The sequence below is a fragment of the Triturus cristatus genome, chromosome 6 (genome assembly GCF_964204655.1).
Source record: "Triturus cristatus chromosome 6, aTriCri1.1, whole genome shotgun sequence".
Classification (NCBI taxonomy): Eukaryota; Metazoa; Chordata; class Amphibia; order Caudata; family Salamandridae; genus Triturus; species Triturus cristatus.
The window spans coordinates 613,025,121-613,044,145 of record NC_140589.1 but is presented as its reverse complement, the minus strand read 5'-3'; the positions used below and the strand labels follow the sequence as shown (position 1 = coordinate 613,044,145).

The following is a 19,025-nucleotide window of genomic DNA, read 5'->3' as shown; positions in this document are numbered from 1 at the left end:
CATACTACGATGGCAGGGGGACCACGGCGGACGGAAAGACCTTCTGCCGGTTTTCTGCCGGTCAGACAGGCGACCAGCCGGAAAAGGGCTCCAATATGGTGGCGGTGTCTGCAAGACACCACCATCCATATTAGGATGAATGCAGAGATGTGCCTTTCCATGGCGGCACTGCCGCCATGGAAAGGCATGCGGTTTCTGCCTTAGGGGGCCTGTTGTGGACCCCCAGGGTGTTTGGGGGGGTGGGGGTGCACTCGGGGGTACCTATGGTACCCCCCTACATTTGAATGCACAAGGTGGCAGGCATCGCCCCGTGCCTGTCACGTTGTGCATTCAAATGCACAACATGCATTTTTCACATTGCGGCGGGTGCTGCTTGCAGCACCACCCACCGTAATGTAAAAAATGCGGGATGTGCATGCCAGTGTGGCGGGAGCATCCTTATGCCACTGGCGGAATCGCCGCACCTTCAGCGGTCGGTCCCTGGCTCCCTTGCGATGCACCTGCCATCGTAATGGGCCCCTAATTTTTTACAAAAGTTTTAGTATTTTTCAAAGACGTAGCCCATTTCTCTTATTTTTTGTGCTCTCAACCTACTTCCAATTTGCAGTGGAATCTATGTGAAACCAATGGGTGATCCAGGAAAGCTATAGATTTCTGAAAGTTGACAAAATTCCAAATTCTGCAAAGGTCATATGTGTAGATCCCTCAAGCTTTTCCCAAATAAACCAACTTGTTGAAATAAAGAAATATTGAAAATGAGTAGGAAACGACAGCCATTTGTGACAACATTTTCATGTGTCACAATTGCCGAATAACAAAAGCAGTATACCATTACATATTCTAGACCCTACTGTCTGTGCGGATATGTAGGGTTTGCAGGTTCTCCAAGAACTCAAGTTACCTAGAGCCAACAACTGAGCAGCACCATAAAATGTTTTTTTTATTGTGTGCGAAGTATATACCAATTCATATGGTGAAATATGTTCAGTGAAAAATGGGTATCAAGGAAACCTTTGTATTTCTGAAATGGGCATAAGATGTGGAGTTTGGGAGCAGTAGCTATTTGTACATCTCTGGATTTGGGAGTACCCATACTAGCATAAGATGTAGAGGGTAGTTTTCAAAAAGTCTGCTTTCTTACACACTGGCTTACATTTGGAAGGCACAAGTGTATTAGACAAAACTAAAAAGACAACACATTTATAATAAACAATGATATGGCAATAGGAAAGTTCAAAGTTGAAGAACTATAGATAAACTATCATAACTGATAGTTTGTATGCTCTCTGGAAAAGTATGCCTTTAATTGAAAAAAGAGACCACAATAAGTATAAGCAAGAAGTTATTCCCAGAGTCTTGTGTGACACTCAGCAGCACTTATGGAAGAAAAGTGATAAGCAAATCTCTGTATACTGGGCAACAAGCCTCAGAACTCACTGGCACCCTCTGGTAATAATAAATAAGATGTGGCCACAAATACAAGAGAACACATAGGGAGCAGAACAGGAGGAACAGAATTCAGAAAATGTGTTCAGGAAAGGCAGGACTAGCTTCTGAGAAAAAGAAAACGGGAAGAGATAAATGAAACAGAAAGAGGGCTCAGGAAAAGCAGGTATGGATTCTAAGAAATAAGGAAGGAGAAATGCAAGACAGAATATAACATAAGAAGACAGACCAACCTAACTAACATGAAATACAGGACATACATAGGAAAGTTGAAAAGGCAGATAATAAATTGGAGCAAGGATGTGAGGTTTTCAACTACAAGAAACTCTTGAACAGATGACAAGGAATCTGCAAACAAACAAGAAAAATACTGGAAGTATGCAGACAGAATAGAAACACTGGGATGCAGAAAAGGTAATCTGCACACAAACAAGAAGAACTCTGGAAGAATGCAGGCAGAACAAGGAACACCAGAGTCCAGGACAGTGATTATGCATACCAACATGAACAGGAAATCAAGAAACACCAAAAGTGCAAAGCACATGCAAAGTAGGAAAAGGCCTTCAAGAAGAGCAACAAATTATATGAGAATTCATGCAGATTCCGTAGTAATGACAGACAAGAGAACTCTGAGAACTGAGCTCCCAGAGAAGATAGAGCTGGCAGCTTAGGGATGCAAAATTAGTAGGGGAGGAGAAGAGGTGTGAGGTGAAAGCCAGGTGAAAATAATTAGCCAGGTACCCGTGATGAGAGCTCCAACAATAGAGTGAAAGCTGCACTGGGAGTTGGCTAGAAAAAGATTAGAGAAATTAGAAAGTACAGGTGGGGAAACAAGAAAAACAGGAACTGAGATCAGAATTGACACAGAAGTTAGCCTAGAACTATATATGTAAGATCATTGAATTCATAAGGATTATGAACCATGAAAGCACACAGAGCGCCAACTTCAGTATTTGATCCTGGAAAGGTTTGAGGACAGAAAGAATTACAAAGACCAGAATGCATAGGATGGCGGGATGGAAACTGTTTGAAATGACCATCTTTTGCATGGTACTCCCCAGAAGTTTACCGTGACTATTTGTTTTGGGCCTTAGAACTTTGTGCACTTTACCCCTGATAAAAAGTTGTAAAGTGCCTGTGCACATGATGACATTTGTATACTAAATATCACTAATTGGATGCAGCACCCCTTGTGCCACCCACTGCAGTTTCACAGCAAACCCAACACCAGGCCTACCATTGTAGCCTGGCAGTGCAGTTTTAAAACTGCCAAATCGGCTTGTCAGAACACACCCAGTTGACAGGCCTAAACCTTCCCTTTAAATTTTATTAATTTACTCCCAAGACGGGCAATAGTGCCCAAAAGGTAGGGTATATGATAGTTAAAGGCAGGATATGTAAAAAGTATTATTAAACATGTCCTTACACTGAAAAAGCCTAAAAGATATTTTCAGTTTAGCAAGGGCTTGTCCACTCTATTGTCCACTCTAGTCAGTCTAGCAGCAATCCCAGTGGGAAGGGGAGCTGCCCCAGAACAGGTTTTGAGTGGCCTCTAGGGTTGCCCATTTCCAAAGACACACAGGGTGTGCACAGAGAACTCTGACCAGTGGAAGAATGGTTCTGCCATGTTGGATTTAGGGAGAAAGGGCACCGTGGCATTGTTTAAAGTAAAACACGCAGGAAGTGCTGCAATTCTGGGTAGGGTCAACCTTTGGAAAATTACCTCATTGACTAGGTAATGGCCAGAAGTTTCCCCAACCCACAAGCTAGCACTGGGCATAAATGTGGCAATATCAGTACCCCCCCCCCCCCCAGACCATTGCTGGACATGAGGAAGATTCAGGAGAGGACTGCCCTGCTGTCTGAAGGCCTTGGAAGGATGAACCTCCTTTCCTTGTACTCAGGACCCCAGACGTGGCTCCAATGGTCCTAAGGCTGACATCCTGTTTGAGCCACAGGGACACAACAACCTTCAAGAGGCCTTTTTCCTGAATTTCCATCTGACAAGTTCTAAGTGGACTTTCCCTTTTGCTCCTGTTTCTGGTCTCTACTGGAGTGAGTCTTGAGCCCCAAGTGCTGCCCCCAAGCTTCTGGACCCTGTTTGGTGTCAAAGTGTGCACCTCCTGCCTAACCCTAAAACCTGGGACCTGAAAACGTTTGAGAACTCTGAGAACCAGTGGGGAACTGGGATCAACCAGCTAAGCTGATTCAGTGAAGGTGCATTGCCGCTGGGACAAAGATACCCACAGGTCCTGCTACGTTCCTCTCCACAGCAGCACATCCCTTTCTGCTGGTCCTCTCGACACCAGAATCTGTTGTTGACAAACCCCTCTTCAAATGCAGCCTTGCACTGGTGAGGAAATCTGAGCTGCAGAAATGTTTCTAAGTACAAATGTAGAAAGTTTGCCGGCCGAAGCTGCTGAAGCAATCCAATTGACGTCGAGGGCCTCTTGGGTGAGAAATTGGTACTTTTCCCACTCAGAGCTTTTTCCGCCTAAACCAGTGGCTTCACCAAGACTTTGTCTACTGGCAATCTGTCGTCAACAAGCCCCTCTTCGGCTACAGCCTGCTGTCTGGTCTTGTGGAAAATTGCCAACTTCAATAAACGTTTCTGAGTACGATGCTAAAACTTTCAACCAGGATTAACCTTTTCTCTGTATCGGTCCCGCGTTCCATTACGATCGGCCTTAACTTCTCCCAGTACCAGTAAGGTGCAACCAGATGCTCCTGGTTGACGCTTAGTGCTTTATGTTCGCTATTTGTAATTAAAATTAAAAAAATTCTTGACCCCGGTTCCCTTTCTTGGATTTTTGTGCTTTAGGTGTCATTTTGACTATTAGAATATTTTCTATTTTTCGAAATAGGTTTGGGAATTTTCTTGCAATGCGTTTTGACATTATTACTGTTTGCTTACTGTATAAATAATTACACATTGCCTCTAAGTTAAGCCTATCTGCTCTGTACTATAGCGATAGTGAATTTAGTGGTTCACACTCACAAGGATTGTGATTACTACTACAGGTGGGTCTTAGTACGTGCAATTATATTGCATAATTGAGGAACATTCATTGACAGTATTTTTTTAAACATGAAACACTCAAGAATACCATTGTGCCCAGATAACATTGCCACACATTACCCAAATCATGTCAGTTTGTCATTTTCTCCATGTATAGGGTTCATATTGCTTTAAAATAATAATGTCAATCAATTTATCAATTGTTTTTCTTTATTGATCATTATTAATTTATGTTAACTATGTATAGGTGAGGTTTTTGTAGCTCCTAAACTTAATTACTCATATTTGCTCTCAAACAGGTTGGTTAAGGACAATGATATATACTGAAGGAAAGTGATGGGCCATCGATTAAAAAACATCATCAAGTGGGAAGTTGGGATTTAAGCCTAGGTTTCCTGGTTGCACATTGTGCACTTAAGCCACGTGGGGTTATATTCTGATTAACACCAAAAGTCAATGCTTTCTGTTCAGTCCCTTGATAAATTTGTGTTAGTACACAGCTCAATAAATACATTTATTACACTTTAAATCAAACTGACACTACACATACATACATAGATGTGCTCTGTCACGAGATGTAAAGGAGTGCTTCCACTGACACTGAAGATGAAACTCAGGGGCAGGATTTTTCTGTCTATAGCTATGCTATCACACCCCATGTGTGTCCTAGAATATCTGTTACCAGAGGAGCAAATATTGTGTGGGCTCCAAGACATCTTTAATTTTGGGATTAATTAGTTGCGGACATTGGTGTGTTCAGCCTCTCCTAAACTCTTCTGTTTCTCAGTATTGGGTTAAACATAAGAAAATTGCGTCTCCTGGCTTCCTTTACTCTGCATGCCCACTTAACTTGACAGAATAATTTTAGGACAGGCTCAACAACTCAATCATAAATAATCAAAAGAGGAAGGATCACTTGTTACTGGCACCAGGGTTCAAGTGGTTGTCTCCGATATAGGTAAAAAACCCTCAATCACGTCAAGATATGTTAGGGCGGTATATCTTGGTTCTCCGCCTTTAGATACGTGATAGCATCATCATTGGGTTGATTCCATGCATCCTCCACCCGGAGGGAACCACTGAATTCTCCAGTAGTGATCAGGGAAAAAATGATAAAATAAAAAAGTGAAGAGTGCTCAAGTGTGTGATAAAAAGGAGTTGTTCCTCATGCTACCTATAAAAAAAGTCTTTATTCTGATAGGTGCTGGGGAAACGTTAAAAAAGGTCAAGTTGCAGGTTGGATGTATAATGAACCCTCTGCGACATTAAACGTGGTGATTGGTCGACATGTTTCAGCTCATGTAAAGCCCATAGGTCAAGGAGCTTTCTTCAGGACCACAGGTGAATAAAGTGAATTGAAAATTTTTTATCAATTACAAGTAGAAGTTCCAAGGTTGATTCAGATGGACTTCGTCAGGACTAGTACCTATATACAGAGAAAAACGGGGGAAACTCCTTAATGGTTCAAAGGGGTAGAAGGGTAAAATAGGTGCCAAAGGAACTAAAAAGTGAACAATATCAAAGCAAATATAAATGGCAAATCTTTATATACTCATTGGTATACATTTTGATCAGCAAGTGAAGTTTCGAACCATCGCTCTAACTTAGGAGAGCACAAAACGCAATGTCCCTAGGAGACAACGACTGGTGGAGGAAAGTTCGACATACAACAGATATTCAGACATACAGCTGGAATTGTGGTGTTCAACAAAGATATTCAACAAAGATATATTGCAGCGAAGGTGGTTAAGACTGCTCGTAATGTATAATGGATGCGTGTTTAATCCCTTCACTATTTCTACGTGACTCACTATTTAAGACACACCCCCAGCCTACGTGTGTATACAGGAAACCAGAGTCAGCACAAGTCGTAGCAGACCATTGCGGTACGGAGCCTTCTACCTCAACACCATCTGGAAGACACGTAACGTTAACCTGGGGAATCCCCCTTGTAATGTGTGGTTTCTTCTTGTTTCCATTTGTTTAGTATTAACGCTGCCTGTATCCTCGTACGGAGCTCGTACTTTGAAACTATCAGGTATTTTTCCTTTAGTTAATATTGTACGCCAATTCTAAACGAGAGGCACACTTGATGATGTTCAAAATAGCGCGCCATACTTCGCTATTGATTTTCTCTTATATTAACAGCCGCAACCTTAGACAAAAGGAGCCATTTTGATCCTAACTCGCCATTGGTATAGCTCAAAGAGTAGTTTCCTTGCGGATTAAACACGCATCCATTATACATTACGAGCAGTCTTAACCACCTTCGCTGCAATATATCTTTGTTGAATATCTTTGTTGAACACCACAATTCCAGCTGTATGTCTGAATATCTGTTGTATGTCGAACTTTCCTCCACCAGTCGTTGTCTCCTAGGGACATTGCGTTTTGTGCTCTCCTAAGTTAGAGCGATGGTTCGAAACTTCACTTGCTGATCAAAATGTATACCAATAAGTATATAAAGATTTGCCATTTATATTTGCTTTGATATTGTTCACTTTTTAGTTCCTTTGGCACCTATTTTACCCTTCTACCCCTTTGAACCATTAAGGAGTTTCCCCCGTTTTTCTCTGTATATAGGTACTAGTCCTGACGAAGTCCATCTGAATCAACCTTGGAACTTCTACTTGTAATTGATAAAAAATTTTCAATTCACTTTATTCACCTGTGGTCCTGAAGAAAGCTCCTTGACCTATGGGCTTTACATGAGCTGAAACATGTCGACCAATCACCACGTTTAATGTCGCAGAGGGTTCATTATACATCCAACCTGCAACTTGACCTTTTTTAACGTTTCCCCAGCACCTATCAGAATAAAGACTTTTTTTATAGGTAGCATGAGGAACAACTCCTTTTTATCACACACTTGAGCACTCTTCACTTTTTTATTTTATCATTTTTTTCCCTGATCACTACTGGAGAATTCAGTGGTTCCCTCCGGGTGGAGGATGCATGGAATCAACCCAATGATGATGCTATCACGTATCTAAAGGCGGAGAACCAAGATATACCGCCCTAACATATCTTGACGTGATTGAGGGTTTTTTACCTATGTCGGAGACAACCACTTGAACCCTGGTGCCAGTAACAAGTGATCCTTCCTCTTTTGATTATTTATGACTAGCCGGAAGCCGGTTGGATCACAGCTTCTCTTTCCCTACTCTGATTGTATCAACAACTCAATCACCGCAATTAATTAATTAAAAACCAAAGAGGTCTTGGAGCTCCCACAGATTTTGATCCTCAGGTTACAGCACTTTAAGGAGACGCATGCAATGTACAGCATGTCTTCAGACAGTCATGTTGTGCCTGCCACTGTAGAATATTCACTCACCACTCCACTGCAAAATCTGTGTGTGTGGGGGGAGGGTGGGTTATAGGGCAGATATTGTCCCCAGTGTCCTCCACTTCAAAATCTGGGGAGGATAAATCCTCACTGCACCCCCTCCTATGCCCTCCCCTGTTTACTCTGCCTCTGTTAAATATACTAAAGTCTGTGTAAAAATAAAGCTCCCAAAAGCAATCTTTGACTTCCTATGCTACGTGCTATCATGTCTATTTGCCCATGTTACTGGGGTTCTGTTTTTAAGCAAATGCACCTGACCCAACAAATCTGTTCTTGACTTAAAGATGTAAAAACATGCTCCCTAGCGCCAATTTAGGTTTCATATAATGCCATCTCCCTCAATGTTGGTGTCAGAGGCCAGCTCCGAGAAGCCAGATTCTGTGGTACTGTAAACTTATGACTATAGGGAGAATACCTGGACCGAGAGACTGAGCTTGAAACTAAAGAAGGCTTTTGAAACTACATAGAAACAGGCCAGGACTGGCTATGGAGGGTACCAGGCACTTTCTCCCTGGGCTGGCAGAGTAGAGGACACTTTTACTGCTGGTGAGAGCGGGTTTTGTTACTGAGGACCAGGCAGCCGTGGTACCTGTCTGTTGCAATTTGGCGGTCTACAAACAAATAATGCAAAACAAATGGTTTTAAAGTGTGCCAGTCAGACCACACTCACTTCAAGACCATTTGTTTTTGCATTTGTTTGTTTCCTATCGCCGGCATGGTCACTACAAGCAGCACTGACATTCAGGGGTTCACTGTGAAGGAAAGTGAGAGGTTTGATGTTGCTAGGTTCAGAGAGTCCAGTACATATGTGTAAGAAGCTTCAAAATTCAAAATAGTGTGGTTCTTCATAATGTGGCCATTGCTACACATTCAGTTTAGAATAATAAATTACACCCTGCCACTGAGTGACCATTGTTAGAAGAGATTCTAATCATGAACTTAGAAACGTTCATGCCCCTCCCCTGTCACTGCCCTCACAACAAGCATTTGCAATGCAACGGTCTCACCTTTAGGATCTTAAAAGTATTTAGCCATGAAGCACGTTATCCTGGGTGTTATATTAACTCTTCTCATTTAGCCTTACACAACTGCTATAACCGGATGAAAAGAGCATTTGTTCTCAGTGGGGCAGCATGGAAAGGGGTTAAAGTAACTGTTAGTCCCAAACAATGAAGTTTTACAAAAACCAATATGCATTGATAAAGCTAATGCATTGACAAAGTCAAAAGGCTGGCAGCATAAGTCGGACCAGCTAGCTTTGCAAATGCTTGTGTTGCTTTGTCAGGGACGTGGAGCAGCAGAGGAATGTGGAGGTAAAGAACAGTGTGGTATGAAACTGAACCTGATCATGAGCAATAGCTAGACTGAAACAGAAGCGTGTTCTGTACTCGAGAAAGACACGAGCCGAACTTGAAATATGATCTGCGAAACAAATATGATCTGCGAAACTTGTTATGGTTTGAGATCGGGCTGACCTTTTCTGGAATGTCAAGGTTGAACAAGCACTGGCAACGACATTAGGTCTGTCTTTAACACCTCCAGAGTTTTCTGTTTGTATAGATTTAAGTCATCTATATGCATGAGCGGCTTGAACTCCAAGCCATACGAGGAATTGCGCAGTTTAAATAATGTTCTAACCTGTAAACGCTCTTACATTTTGCACAGTGGGGTCATGGAACCCATTCTACAAACTTCAAAATTAAAACTTGCACTGGTAGCTCTGTACAGTACAGCACCCCAAGCATTCTGAAATCCAAGCAGCTTGTTATGAGTGATACGGTAATTGCGAGCTTATACCACTAAATATCGCACGTGGAGGTCTTTACTGAGTGTGTTATTAAGTCACAGAATAAGTGCTAACTCAAATATGCGTGTAAATCTTCTGCCGTCAATTCTGTGTTGGATGACACCACAGAGGAATAATGTGCGATGAACACAGCATGCATGCTGTTCCAAGTTACACCAATGCGTCAGTGGGGTAACAAAATCTTAGACTCCATCCCTCCCCACCATGGACTGTAAGGGGGCCCTCTACAATCATCTGGCCACGCGCTGTTTTCAAACACCTTGCCCTTGCAAGGAAGCCAACGTGTTCTGTAGGCAGGGAGACATCACCGCGTAGGAAAAAACCTTTCAGATGTTGTTGATTCACAAAATTGGGGTTCCAGAAGTAAAAATGATTGGTGATATGGAGAGATACCAGGGCACAGACATAGCATCATAAGCATATCAAAGATAACAGTGAGCAAAAATGCTGCCGATGTGCTATTGAAAAGTCAATTTGCAGCGCACAAATGGATGGTGTTACTGGTATTTTATCTTTCATATTTCTCAATTCCATCATATTCCTAGTCTATGTTTCAATCAATCAATCAAGATTGCGTCCAAGTGAATCCACCGCTCTAACCTCTCCCGCAGCCAGTCCTCGAGTTACTAAACATGTGAGGTTTTTTGGAGAAGGCGTTTTGGGTCACAGCTGCCTCAGCGGACCGCGCCACTGGCTGATTGTTCGGAGGTCGACTCTTTTGCCTCCAGTCTCTCAGCAGGGGCGTCCTTTGACTGCAATGGCGGGTCGCGGTGGCAAAGGTGCTAAACAATGGGCTACCCTCCCGGCTCCTTCTTTATCGACGAGAATGGGCAAGACTCCCCCACGGCTTGAGACAGGGAGTTGGACCAGTGGCAAGGCGCGCTAAACGTAAACAAAGCACGTAGTGATTTACCCGAGACCTATTGCATTGAAGACACAAACAGCACCGGCTCAATTGTCCGGCTGCTAGGAAAGTGAAAGCGCACACGGCGCGCTAAACGTAAACAAAGCAGGTCGTGATTTCTATTTGATTGAAGACACAAAAAGACACGAACAGGAGTGGGGGGGGGGCAGGGGGTGAGAAGTCACAGACTGAGGGAGGGCGCTGGGGGAGAGACAGGGAAGAAAATAGTATTAGGAGTAAAGGGGCCAGTAGCCGTGGAAGGATACAAATGATGACTGAGGAGGGACTAACAAGCCTCAAACCAATCAGGAGGCAGAATTTAAGACAAAAGCCAATGGGCAGAGAGTGGGCGGAGCTTCCACAAAGCTTCCACACTACAGTGTATACTGCATGCCTCGCAAAGCGATGGCAGCGCATTTGTGCTGCATCGCTAGGCGAGACCTAAAAGAAAATAGTGTTAGGAGTAAAGGGGTCAGTAGCTGTGGAAGGATACAAATGATGACTGAGGAGGGACTAACAAGCCTCAAACCAATCGGAAGGCAGCTGTTAAGACAAAAGCCAATGGGCAGAGATGGGCAGAGCTTCCACGAAGCTTCCACTCTACAGTATATACTGCATGCCTCACAAAGCGATGGCAGCAAATTCGTGCTGCATCGCTAGGCGAGACCTAAAAATGATATTAGTAAACCAAGAGGGAAGTGAGTTGTCTTTTGCCCTCTTTATGTGGCCTAGGGTGTTGCTATAGAAGGAGTAGCATTACAGTCTTTGTTTTTGTGCAGCACACACTCTGAACTGATAAATTTAAAGATGCTCTTATGTGAAGAAGGAAAAGGAGGCGTTGTCAATAACATTAAGTGCCTAGGATCTCACAATGTGGTCAAGAGAAAGACGCTAATCAGGCAAGGTTTTCCTGTTTTCACATCATGATTATCTCTTTCTCTCTCTCATTTTAGATCAAAGCTTAATGCTTTGTGTTTAATTTTTTGAGGCTCTAAATCAGTTCAATGTGGTAAATTACATCCATGCTATGCATGTTTCATTTGGATTGGTGGTGGTAGATTTGGGGAGGGTGATGTTTTAATACAGAAGCTAAAACAAAAACCAGAGCATGCACCCCTTAGTCAGTGCATTAAGAACATTTGCTCCACATAGCTAAAAAAAAGTAGCTAAATGTCTTTATTAATTGTCATCCATTCCTAAATGAATTCATCCACCCACCCCTCATCCATCCAGCTATTTATTCATTTATTGAGCAATGTACTCATTTCTGTTATTTCAATACATCAATGTACTGATTGGGCAAGGTTCTATAATAAATATTGTGTTGTAAAATGCACCATATTTTCACTTTTTTTTACATATCTTTTTATTAACATGTATCGACAAACACTTACAGTACAGTGGAAGACATCTGAAGATACAGTGGAGACCAAGTACAATCACAAATGCAGTGGAATATTACATTGGGTGTCCTGGAGAAGGGACATCGTCACAGTCAATATTATGGGGCGGGGCACATATATTTCCACGATATGAGTTCCAGGGGTCCCAAATCTTAGACCACTTACGAGGGCAACCTCGGGCCACGTAAACCGTCTTTTCCCTGCGCATACACCAGTTGAGGTCTCTCTTCCAATCTGTTATTGTGGGTGTATGTGAAGCCCCCAGAGCTGCGCTATGTTTCTCTTAGCTACGGGTCATCAGGGCGGCCATATATTCTGTGATTGATAGCAGCAAGGTGTGCTGCCCAATAGTATTTTTTAATGTCTGGCAAGCTGATTCCCCCATCGTACCAGTTGAGTGTGAGTTTGTGCAAAGCGATGTGTGGTCTCCCGTCCCACAGAAGATCACGCTGGAGTCCTTCAATGTCTTTGAAGTATGAATTAGGAACAGGGTCAGCCAAGTTTTGCAGAGCGTACAAAAAAACGGGGCAACAACATCATTTTAAAAAGGGCCGCCTTACCCAACATTGAGAGTCGGAGCGACTTCCAATTCGCTATGTCATGTTTGAGTCTTTGCAGTGGAGGGATGAGGTTACGAGTATAGCGGAGTGTCTGCTCTAGAGAGATAAATATTCCCAAGTATTTAAAACCATCTGTGGCAGTTTGTATTGGACAATTTGACGGTAATGGAGGAGGGTCTCCCCGGAGGACATAGAGGAGGGATTTCTGCCAGTTAATACTGCACCCGGAGTATCTGCCAAAGATGGCCAAGATGTCAAGAACTGCAATCAAGGACCTCTTGGGGGAAACAAGATACAGCAGGATCCCATCCGCGTAGAGGGAAATACGATCTTCCCTTTCCGGGACCAGCGCAGTCCGCGAATGACTGGGTCTCTCCGGATCCATGCCACGAGGGGTTCTAGGGCAAGTGCAAATAGTAGGGGGGAAAGGGGGCACCCCTGCCGGGTCCCCCAACTGAGTTTAAAAGGGTCAGATTTCTTGTTATTGACCACCCCTTGAGCCATTAGTTTGCAATACAGAAGACGTACCCACTGAATAAAGCCTGGTCCAAATCCCAATTTTGTGAGTACAGCGAAGAGGTAGGGCCACTCAAGCGTATCAAATGCCATAGTGGCATCCAGGGAAACAATCATCGCCTGCTCTTTTATAGTGCTCGCCCTTCCCAAAACACCGTGCACTCTTCGCAGGTTTAATGCAGTGTTTCTGCGTGGCATAAAGCTGGATTGATCAGGGTGTATGAGGTATCCTATGACTTTGACTAATCTGTTAGCTAGCAGTTTGGCTAATATTTTAGGTTCTGCATTTAAGAGTGAGATAGGGCGATAGGAGGCGCAGTCGGTTTTGGGTTTCCCTTATTTATGGATTGCGACAATGATAGCAATCCTTTGGTTTATGGGTAGAGATCCTCGATCGAGGCTTTTCTTGTACATGGCCTTAAGGTACGGAGCCAGTTTATTTTCACTTTTTTTAACGAATATTTCGGGGGACAACCTCCAAACCTCCCTTGCAGTGGTCAGACTCGCTCGCTGCACTCTCTGTGTAAAAGGAGCGCTGTTTTGACAAAACTTGCCAGGACTGCTTTTAGTTCCTAGTGCGGTCTGGAATCAACATTTCACTTAGCAAAAACAAATAATCTTAATAGGCATTTTTTTAAAATTAAAACAACAGCAAAAATTACAGAAGGAAAGAATGGTCAATGGAATAGTTTTGAATACATTCCAAATTAAACGTACTTAAACGTAAGTCGGTATAAAAACTTACTTTTGCAAACATAAAATATATTTTATAAACTTTTCTATGCCATCAATCTGTAGATCCATTAGGTGTTTGTGATGACTTTTGGGAAATATCAGAAGCGAACAGCCGTGCTGGTCAAATCCACCTGATTAAAATAAAATAAATGCATTCTTTAGATGGCATTTCTTGCACCACCAGAAGATTTTTTCTTACTTCTTTATTACTAATATTTGACAAATAAACAACACTTGCATTTCAGTTACAACTAAAGGTGAAAAGTTGAAAGCTTTAGTGTGTTTGAAGACCATGTACACAATTCACAAATCAAATGTATTTTGCTGGGTCTATGAAACTCACCCCAACCTCATCAACATACCACAAAACAAGTACGACATCAGACCTGAGAGTTCCTAAACCTGTTAATTTGGTGTATTTGATGTTTTTTTAAGGAACATATCTAGCAAGTTCAAGCAAAATTCACTCACTTATTCATCATTCCAATTACTTATTAATAAATGTCATTACTCTTAGCCCTTCTCATTCACATCCCAGTTGTGATGATGGACGGATCCCAACCTTTCAAGCCAGGAAAACCTGGGAAGAAAAACATGACTCTTCTTTGACTGGCCACATACACGGGTTATCCTTCCCAGCATTCTCCTGTCATACCAATTTTACAGTGAAGGCCAGATAGTCAAAGAAGGACGGGCACCTCTTAAATGACTGTCTTAGGGATGCATGGGACTAACTGTTCATCCTTCTCTCAGTTATTTCTTAAGAGGCATCCCAAACCAATACATTCCTTCACAATAATAGGCAAAAAATACACTTTCACTAAGGTACTGAATGCAAAACTCAGGACATAGGGGGGGCTGTGAACTCTTACCCTAAAACATCTCCCATGTATTTCCAAAATTTGAAGCCTATAATTATGCACAAATGTATTAAAATGCACACAGGTAGCAACAAAGCTAAGCTAATAGGCCATGGCAATAGTACACCTAATCCAGCTATTGAAAGGGACGCTTTTCTACCCTCTCCATCTGCTGCAAAGGTCACAAGTAAAAGATCAAACAGACAGAAAGACCTGAATATGTACAAATATATCAAAAGGGCTCCCTTTGCATCCAACAAATGTCACATTTCTTCTTCCAAGAGAAGGAGAAGGAAACAATGCAGGTAACCCTCCTCCTGAGCCCTGTGTTATGCTGAAGGTATCTCATGGATAAAACTTGGGCCAGTCCTTAAAACTGTTCCATCCTCTTGGACAGTCAGTATGTAGTGTTACATATTTAAGCACTCAGTTAACTAATTCTATGTGCAGAAGTGATTTTTGCCAGGAACACCACTTTCATAGTCACAACAAAGATCTTCAGCAGACCAATGACTCATTGTCAGTGAAATTGCTCTCCCTCCCTCGCAGCTCCACCATGCCCCTGCACAATCAAGTGTTGGTTTGAGGCCCTCCTCCACCCGCAGGTTTCCCTGCGCCTCATCCCTGGTGGTCCAGTGGACCTCTGTCTCCATTCTCTTGCTCTGCTTTTTCTCTACTCTTTCACTCGTTTTTTCCCCTCACTTCTATCTCCCCCTTCACTCTCCTTCTGGGTATTTCCTCCATTTTCTGTCATTTTCCCCTCATTTAAAGCTCCCCCCTTCACTCTCCTTCTGTGTCTTCCCTCCATTTTTCACTCGTTCTTTACGCTCATCTCAATCTCCCCCTTTTACTCTCCTGTGTCCTCTGTGTCTTTCCTCCACTCTTTCTTGTACTTTTGCTGCCTTATTTGCACTTTTCTCTCTCTGTTTGCCTTTTTCCTTTTGCCTTTTTCAGCCCGTTTTTTCCTGCGGCTGCTGCCCCCGCGGCCCCTCCCCCCCAGAGCGACCAGTGCGACCAGCCAAATCCAGCTCCCCTCCCTGCTCCCGCCTCCCAGCTGCCAGCCCTCCCCGACCCTTACTTAATGGCGGCCCCTGCCCGGCTGCACAGCGGCCGTGCCGCCAGGGCACCAAAGGCAAGCCTGTCTGTGCCCGTCCGCGACCCGACTGCGACCAGCACCAGGAACCCTGGATCTCTGCACCGCCAACGCTACAACCCAGCGGCACTCTACGCTTTCAACCCAGGCCGCAACAACAACTGCAAGCTAGCATCACCAGCCAACACTCACGGACCCTTCAGCTGTCACCGCTGCGGCACACCTGCAGCACTGCCAAGACCACTGACCCAGCGCAATCCGCCCGCAAGAACACAACCGAACCAAAGACCCTGCAATGCATCCTCCTCAACGTCCGATCCCCCCATAAACACGCCACCGAAATCTGGGACCTCCTCGACAGCATTACCTCGGACATAGCATTCTCTACCGAAACCTGGACCAACACCACCTCGGGACTGGACATCGCCCTCGCCATTCCCCAAGGATACAAGATCTCCAGGAAGGACCGCCCCACCCGCCCAGGAGGAGGAATCGCCATCATCCACAAATCCACCCTCCGCCTGAGCACACTCCCCGACGAGCCCACAGACCTGATGGAACACCTCCACTTCAAGATACTGGCCAGCCCTACCTCCACCCTCCGAGGAACCCTCATCTACCGACCCCCTGGACCCCGTGGACTTTTCGCCAACTCCATCACGGACATCATCTCCCCGCATGCCATCCTGTCCACCAACTACACCCTACTGGGAGACCTCAACTTCCACCTCGACAACCAACTGGACCCCAGCACCACATCCCTCCTGGACAACCTCCACAACATTGGACTCCACCAGATCATGACCGAACCCACGCACTCAGCATGACACACCCTTGACCCCCTCTTCACAACAGGAAACTCCATCACCTTCAGCCACACCACCAAACTCCCATGGACTGACCATCGATGCGTCCACTTCACCTTCAGAACACTCACCATCCACAGACACCAGCACCTGCTCCCACGAAGAAACTGGACCAGAATCACCGAAGACCAGCTAACTTCATCACTCAGCAACTCCACCCCAACCATCGCGGAAAACGACGATGCAAACACCGCAGCCCGAACCCTGCACAGAACACCATAGCCCCCCTCAAGAAAAACAACAACACCCACGCCAAGAAAGCTAGATGGTTCACCACTGAACTTCGAGAGTCCAGACGCACTTGCCGCCACCTCGAAAAGGCCTGGAGGAATACCAAATCCACAGAAGCCCACACCAACTTCATAGCCGCCACCAACGCCCACCACCAAATCATCAGAAAGACGAGGAAAAAAGCGATTGAAGACAGAATCTCCACTCATGCACACAACAGCAAAGAACTCTTCAACATCATCAAGGAGTTCGCCCAACCCACTAGCGAATCCACCAACATCCCTCCCTCACAAGACCTCTGCGACAAACTCAGCACCTTTTTCCACCACAAAATCAAGAGCAGCTACGACAACTTCGACGAAGACAACCAACACACTGAACCCTCATCAACCACCCCCAATACCCTGAAGCCAGCGATCGACAACTGGACAGCCCTCACCACCGAAGACACACTGAAGACGATGAAGTCAATCCACTCCGGGGCCCCCACGGACCCCTGCCCTCACCACATTTTCAACAGAGTCGCCGACACCATCGCACCCAGGCTCTGCCACACCATAAACTGCTCCCTGGCAACCGCCTCATTCCCTGATGACTGGAAACACGCTGAGATCAACCCCCTCCTGAAGAAACCCTCGACGGACCCCACCGACCTCAAAACCTACAAACCCATCTCCCTGCTCCCGTTCCCAGCGAAAGTCATTGAGAATGCCATCAACAGCCAACTCACCACATTCATCGAAGAGCACCACATTCATCGAAGAGCACAAAATCCTCGACTCCTTCCAATCTGGCTTCAGAAAAAAACCACAGTACGGAAACCGCCCTCCTCGCCGCAACAGACGACATCCGTACCTTACTGGACAAAGGAGAAACAGCAGCCCTCATCCTCCTCGACCTCTCAGCGGCGTTCGACACAGTCTCTCACCGCACCCTAATATGCAGACTCCACGACGCAGGGATCCAAGACAAGGCCCTCGACTGGATCCGCTCCTTCCTCTCCGGCAGAACACAGCGGGTCAGACTCCTCCCTTTCCTCTCAGACCCTACACCTACCACCCGCGAGTCCCCCAGGGGTCCTCCCTCAGCCCTATGCTCTTCAATATCTACATGGCTCCGCTCGCCCCCATCATCAGAACCTACGGACTCAACATTGTGTCATACGCAGACGACACCCAACTCATCCTCTCCCTATCCAACAAACCCAACACCGCCAGATACATCTTTCGAGAAGGCATGGAAGTCGTTGCCAAATGGATGAAAACAGCTGCCTACAACTAAACACCATCAAAACGGAAGTACTCATCATGGGCCCAAACCCAGACACCTGGAATGACACCTGGTGGCCCCCCGCCCTCGGAAGCCCACCTACCCCCACGGACCACGCACGCAATCTGGGAATCATCCTGGACTCTGAGCTCAAAATGGACCGCCAGATCAACTCCATCTCGTCCTCCCGCTTCCACACCCTCCGCCTCCTACGTAAGACCTTCAAATGGATCCCCCTCGAACACAGAAAGACCGTCACTCACGCCCTGGTCACCAGCGGGCTCAACTACGGCAATGCACTCAATGCCCGAATACACAAAAACCTCACCCGCAAGCTACAGAACATCCAAAACACCGCCGCAAGACAGGTCCTCAACCTGCCAAGACACTGCCACATCTCCCATCACCTGCGAACACTCCACTGGCTCCCCAATCGAAGCTAGAGTCACCTTCAAGATGCTAACCCACGCTCACAAGGCCCTCCACAACACCAGACCAGCATACCTGAACAGCCGACTCAAATTACACACACCCAAAAGGACCCTACGATCAGCCCAGCTCTCCTAAGCAGTGGTCCCCCGCACCAGAAAGACCAGATCGGGAGGCCGCTCATTCTCCTTCCTCGCGGCCAGAGCCTGGAACGACCTTCCGCTCAACCTTAGGCAGATAACATCGCTCCCCGTCTTCGAAAGCAACCTCAAAACCTGGCTCTTCGACAGACCCCCTCCTTGATGGACTTGAACCTGCGAACCCCGCCCCCCACACCCTCAGCGCCTTGAGACCCTTATGGGTGAGTAGTCGCGCTTAACAAACACCTGATTTGATTTGATTCACAGAACAAAGGAGTTCAAAGGAGTGACCCTGCAAAGCCTTCAACTCCAATGGAAGATCACAAAGAGGGAAATGCGGACAGATCATACCGAGACCAAGAGAAGCTTTTCAACAAATGAGCTGCTAAAAGGCCAGG

General features: G+C 45.2%; 1 protein-coding gene across 1 annotated transcript in view; it reads right to left on the bottom strand.

Moving 5' to 3' along the window:
• LOC146817631 (uncharacterized) overlaps positions 1–19,025 on the bottom strand; it is a 289,744-nt gene that overhangs the window by 236,656 nt on the left and 34,063 nt on the right. The window contains exon 3 of the mRNA XM_085609647.1: positions 13,750–13,870. Coding sequence (XP_085465773.1) covers positions 13,750–13,870 — 121 coding nt within the window. The remainder of the gene's footprint in view (positions 1–13,749; positions 13,871–19,025) is intronic.